We start from the raw sequence: 6,523 nt of genomic DNA, 5'->3' as shown, positions 1-6,523 counted from the left end.
ACAGACAAATTCATTAAAGTCCACCTGAGTTCTGCACAGAAGAAAAAACACTGAATCCCCTCATCTAAGATGTTTGGTGGAACAGTTAATCTTGATAGACGTTAGAGTCACTTAGCAGAAAAGGGAGGAAAAGAACAACTGAGTTCATTTTCTTGTTTGTTTTTGCTTAAATTTTCACAGAAATTCAGCTTATCAACGGAGGAAATATGTGTCAAAACGCATGAAACAAAAAACCCCCCACTAAAGATAAAGTGGATGTATTAATGCCAGGCTTAAATTTCCAATTTAAAGCAAAAATAAATATGCATGTATTTACAACAAAATGGGTGGCATTCACCTTTAAACGCTTTCCATAACAAACACAGTTCAGGGTCTAGGTTGTTATCTTTTTAAGGAAGGAGTGCCACCAAGTGGTAAGTCTGTGCAGTACATCAGGTAATGTCTTTTCTTTGTTTCTTTTGTTGAGGCGAGGCGATTGTGTAAGCACCTTAAGAAATTTTATGGGATGTGCTAAACAATAGGAGGTAGTCATTTGTCTTTTGGGGGCTATGATGTGGAAAAGAAATAAATGCAGAGAAGTAATAAGCTTAAGTAAAGTAGATCATATTTAAAGTATATAATAAATGCTTCTTATTTCTGCCACAAAGGAAACTGTAATATCTTTGGAGACTTTGAAATACTGAGAATAGGATGATTAATATCACTTTTTTATTTATAATAAAATTTTCTCAAAATTGCAGTTCTTTGCCTTATGAGTCATACTAGAGATTATGAAATATTTAACACCCCCAAAATACACCCACATCTTAGCTAAACTTTGCCATTGCAGACTTCCTTTGTACTTCCCTTCCTGTAAAAAATCTCCATCATAAATGGATGCTCTGTTTTGATGCAGTAGGAATCGACTCTTCCTCTGGTGTGATCCAGGACTCCTCTGAGATCATCGGCTCTTTGATTCCTCTATTCAACAGCACAGTGCAGCCAGATGGGCAGAGGAGCTCCTCTCTCTCCAAGGCCAGCAGATCTAAAAGGTACTGCTGGGAATCGTGGTCCATTAGCACCAGATTTATGCCATCACTGAAAGAATTTAATGTTGGGATGGCCTCAGCTGAGCTGGGTAAAAACCTGGAACTGAGGAGGTTTGGAAAAGTGAGTAATAGAGAGTTATCTTTTAGAGATATTTTAATCATATTCTGGTTTAGAGTCCTCACTGTACCTGGGATTGCTTGAAGCCAGCCACCAGGATGATTTCCTCTCCAAGATCTGCTGTGACTGGGTCCAGCACCACTGTGATTAGTCTGCCTCCATGGGGCAGCAGACGAAGCAGACGGCCAGAGCTGTAGCCACAGTGCATTCTGAGCTCCAGCACCCACAAAGGGCGGACACTTTTCACTACGTCATCCAGTATCTCACCTGAATCCACAGGAACAACAAACTTTATTTCCTTTGCACACACCAGGGAGTATAGTTGACATTTTGGAACATTTTGACATTGTGGAATGTAGAACATATGCACCCAATAAATAAGTTACATTACAATAACTTATATTAATGAATATAAAATACAAAAATGTATTACATAATAAATTAAGGGAATGGTTACTAAACCAAAGGTAGGTACCTGCTGCCATTTCAGCCAAACTTGCTTTTTAGCAAAATATAGTAATTGCAGACTAATAATGTTTAGTAAATGAAAGAAAATTAAATAAATGAAATGATTTAAAGCAAGTTCACGATTTACCATTGCATTGCTAAATGCTCAGTGTTCAAAGAAAGGTGTTATATTTCTGACTTTTGTGGAAAAAAGCATAAGCAAGTTGGGTAAAATTGCAAGATGTTGTGGTATGAAATGCTCTGCTGTTACGACCCGGCTCAAAGGCCGCAACATAAAAAAAAGAGATTAATACCAGAGTGTTAGTGAGAAGAGGTTTTATCTTATAATGGAATACCAGGTTGGCTAAAATGGCTGGTGCCACCAAGGCAAAGACAAGTGAGCTCCTAGGGAACTTGCCTCAGTATGCTTTTATCTACACCTGACTAGGTGTGGCCAATTAGCACCAGCTGAAAACATTGAGATGATTAGGGGCTGCAGAGGGACGTAACATCTGCAAAAGCAACATAGTTTGTAGAAACTGAGCTAATGACTGCTACTTTTTATTGTTTTCCTCTGACAGAAGTGGAAAATATCCAAAAGCATGAAAAATATATATATATATTTTTCAGAAGTCTTAAAAGAAAAGGCAATGGGCCCCACGGGGTCTTGATGTCATTATCATGAAGTCAATGTGTGACTATCAGAATCAGAATCAGCATACTTTATTCATCCCTAAGGATATTATGTGGGCTGCAGTTGCTCCAGTATAAATAACAGTAACAGAAACAGACTAGACTATTTAACAATACAATATGTTACAGATTTAAGAAATTTAAGAAATATGCACAATATATACGAATCGCTCAATAATAAATATCACTGATTGAAAGAGGTGATTATAAATAAATACCAAGAATGTTGACAGGACTATTACAGAGTCGAAAAGAATCTGTGCAAAAGAATGTAACTATTAAAGTGTTTACAGTGTGTAAGATGGCAGAGTTGTCCAGGGAGATGACCACAGGCAGGAATGATTTCCCTGTGTCGTTCAGTGGTGCTTTTTGGTAATCTCAGTCTCTCACTGAACGTGCTCCTGTGGCTAACAAGCATGTCACGGAGTGGGTGGGAGGTATTGTCCAACATTGTGTTAATCTCGAACAACATCCTCCTTTCAGACACCACCTTAAGGGAATCCAGTTCCATCCCCACAACACTACTGGCTTTATGGATCAGTTTATTGAGTCTGTTGGCGTCTGCAACCCTCAACCTGCTCCCCCAGCATGCAACAGCATAGAGAATAGCACTGGCCACAACAGATTCATGGAAAATCCTGAGCATTACACAATGAGACTGAAAACACAGATAACCTAAATCCACAAAAGGCCTGTCACCAGAAACTTCCAGAAAAAGGGGAACTGTAGCAAAGAGAAAAGTTGCTGCTTTAAAGGGAAATAGTGGCCACACTAAATCTTGATTTAGTTCTTTTCTGTAGAATATATGGAATCGTTCAGAATTTTGTACAATCCACACATGATTATGTCTCTTCATAATTAATTAATAAAGGTTATTTTAAAATTGTGTTTGAGCTTTACCACTTCTTAAACTCCTATTTCTATTACAGCACCATGCCCACAACAGATATGTCATGCATTATGTATGTGCACTAACTGTACAAGTGAGACACTTTCTAATTTAATGCACTATCACGGTAACTGTTTCTAATGTTTACATACCAATCTGTGGACCAATGCAGAGAGACTGATGTGTCTCAGCATAAAGGTCAAAGGTCTCTAAGACGCTGTCACCTTTGCCATGGGTGCAATTAGAGAACACAAAGACGTGTGTGCTCTTGACACACGCCTCCCCTCCCACCAACCTCAGAGCCCAGGCCAATGCTTGATGGCACAGGATAGAAACTATACCACAATAAAGGCTGGACACCATGAAGATGGTGGGAAGCAGTGGCACCAAAAGAGCAATCAACCACATGTGGTCAGCTGTTGTAAAAAGCCTTCAAATCTGTGGGTCAAAAAGCTGTTTGTTTTTTTTAAATGACCTTTGCTTTCAGTTTCGTTGAGTGTAGTTTTGATAACAATTTTTATTATTATTATTATTATTATCCTCTTTATTAAATCACAGCTCTTACTCCTGCCATATTACTTTATGGGGAAAAAAACAACAACTTTTGTCTTGCATTGCTCCTGGCTAGTGATGTAGAAAGCAATCATATACTTTTCCATTCTTTTGGCACAGAGTTCTTGTAAATAAATTACACAACCTTTATTATTTTACCATCAAGTCGCAAATGTAATTTTATATCTAAATAAAAGAGACTGCATCTTATTTATTAACGTGAGCATTCACAAACTTTTTTGCAAAAATATCATCTTTATTAGAGGCCTTATTCTATAATTGTAGCCTATACTGCATCATTGCATAAAAATAAACAAATAAATGAGTACAGCCTACATTCTTTATTCATTATATTTAATGATAACCATTATCACATCCATAAACATGTGTTCTTTTTTTTAGTTCAGTTTTTAAAGTCCTTCAAACTATTAACGCAGCTAATTAAAATTTGTGAAATAGCATTTTAAGCAATGAAATAAAATCCATTTGTTCATCCAAAATGAGTAAAAAATTGTATTAAATGGTAGACCTATGTCCGTACACTCACCTTGACCGTTCCACTTCAAACCTGCCCACAGGTTGCTTGCATTAAAGCAGGCCGTGAGGATAAGCAGCAGAAATGAGGTTTTTCTGCTGCTGGGTGTCTGGTTGTATGATCTTAGGTAAGGAGCTCATTCAACTCGGAGTAAATAAGTCAGTTGAGATGCTTCGGCTACCTGTATAGGATACCTTGTGGACGCCTCCCAATCCCTGGTCAGGTTTTTCAGGCTTGGGACACAAACAGAGACACGCTGCTGGATAGAGTATGTACGTTTGTATTTATATGTATGTATTATACACGCTCCCCGGTTTGTAAAACCATTCGGGGATAATACCCCCAGGGAAAGCCGAAGACAGGAAGGTCTTGGCACCCCTGCTTACCCTCCTGGATAACGGATAGAAAACTGATGAATGGATGGATAAAGCAGTACTCGCCAAATTTCAATATTGCTCGTCCAGGAGTCCATCCTGTCAAACACAGGTCATCTTGCCTCTTGTGGAAGTCAAGCAGGTGGTCAGCATAAACGGATCACTTTTTTTCTCTCTTACATACTCTCTGTATGACTAAAGTCCGAAAGACAACACTGTTTGGTGGCATCCATGAAGCAGGCGTGGTGAGTGCACCTAAACTACAAAAAGAACATACAATCGATGGTGCTGTCTGGGAAACTCCTCCTCCTCTCTGTCTGCACCACTGCTTTTTTCCACAAGAGGTCAGCAGAGATGAAGGTTAAGAATGCCAGCAATCATTTGGAAAAAGAGTCTGCGGGGCTTTGAAAAGTTTCAAGGGTCGTCGTGGAACTGACAAGTCTCAAAGTATACAAGGCATGGGATGCGACTCCAAATGTTTTTGTGCAGAATCTGCCATTTGACGAATAAATAATTTCCCGATGGGTATTTCACTCATTGCTGGTTGTTTTGGCTCCAGGTGGACAGCTGGTAGTACTGAGCAGTTACAACTTCCATTTCAAACACTGATATGGCAGAAGTAGAACTGCCTTAAGGAAAACTCTGACAAACAGATAAAATAGGTGAAAAGAGAATAACCCAACAGTTGCAAAAGCGTGGAAACATTGCTGAACTTTCGTTTGCTTATATTTACAAAAGTGTTCTTTTTTTTTTAAAGACTAACACAATTCTCAGAAGTCTGTAACAGAATTAAACTGATAAATATGAATACATTATATCATAGAGCCTGTAGAGTTTTGTTAATGGAAAATTATGTTAATGGATGAGCATCTGGAGTTTAATGTTGGCCCTCAGTTTCAGGCGCCTTTGCTCGAAATCTGTGCACTTCCTCTTTTCTAAGTTGCCCCATATAATGAAAGTGGGTGTGAGCTCCCCAGCGTGCTGCTGCCCTCGTTGGCTGCCGGTGAAGCGGCGCTGCTCTGTGTATTTTTGGTCGTTGGAGCTAATCATACTGCAGTGTGCAAGTCCATCAGTCCAGCGGAATCAAGCTGACCTAGAACTGCTGGATTATAACCGGAAGCAAAGCACGGTGCCATCAAAATAAGAGCAAACACAACATATCAGCGTGGATGGAAGCCTGTAACCATGGAGATGACCAGCTCTAGAAAGAAATGAAACATACTTGGCAACATATTGTTGAACCATTAATGCTATCAAAATGAAACATTGTATCATATGCATCATATGTATGATGTGTAAATCATACATAAGTAAATAAATATGCACTTTTTGTGTTTGCATTGCCAAAATAATGATAATGAAATAATGTTTACTTCTGATAGTCATTATGTTTCTTAAGAAAGAAGACTGCGACTTTTTTTTTTAACTTAATTTAATTTCAAAAGCTGGGTTAGTGTATGGTGAATCAATCTATGTAACTGGATATTTATCTTTGAGAAACACATGCTACCTTACCCTGAATGACTGTAGTGTAGCACTGAACTCTGTCAGCCAAAGGTGGGATGTAGAAATTGTGACTGAACAGTTACAGGACAGGCATAAACAGAGTTCTCCCTTTAAGCCTGGTTAAAAGTGAGATATTTTTCAATCATATCAGTTTGTGATTACTCTCAGAAACAATGTTCATTTTCTTGCAGCATTGAAAAGAAGTAGGCTGGAGTATAAATACATAATTCTAATAGCGATAAATAATGCAATTTGATGGTGGGTTTATACTCAATTTACTGGACTGTATTATTATTTTTGATAAATTTGAATTTCCTGGTCCTCCACTAAAGCTTTTATTCTGAGATCTCCCACCGGAATTCCTGTGTTTGACGACTCTCT

General features: G+C 38.4%; 1 protein-coding gene across 1 annotated transcript; it reads right to left on the bottom strand.

Moving 5' to 3' along the window:
- Nucleotides 1–733: 733 nt before the first annotated feature.
- Nucleotides 734–3,583, bottom strand: LOC102201493 (transmembrane O-methyltransferase-like). The gene is made up of 3 exons (XM_005726597.1): nt 3,328–3,583; nt 1,212–1,413; nt 734–1,125 (listed from the first exon to the last, which is right to left on the bottom strand). Exons 1-3 carry the CDS (start codon nt 3,581–3,583, stop codon nt 867–869), a joined length of 717 nt encoding a protein of 238 aa, XP_005726654.1. The 3' UTR covers nt 734–866.
- Nucleotides 3,584–6,523: the final 2,940 nt, after the last annotated feature.

Source organism: Pundamilia nyererei, unplaced genomic scaffold (assembly GCF_000239375.1).
Source record: "Pundamilia nyererei isolate P.nyererei 1_Seehausen unplaced genomic scaffold, PunNye1.0 scaffold00020, whole genome shotgun sequence".
NCBI lineage: Eukaryota > Metazoa > Chordata > Actinopteri > Cichliformes > Cichlidae > Pundamilia > Pundamilia nyererei.
Note: the sequence above shows the minus strand (reverse complement) of the source record. Positions and strands in the feature narration are given on the sequence as shown.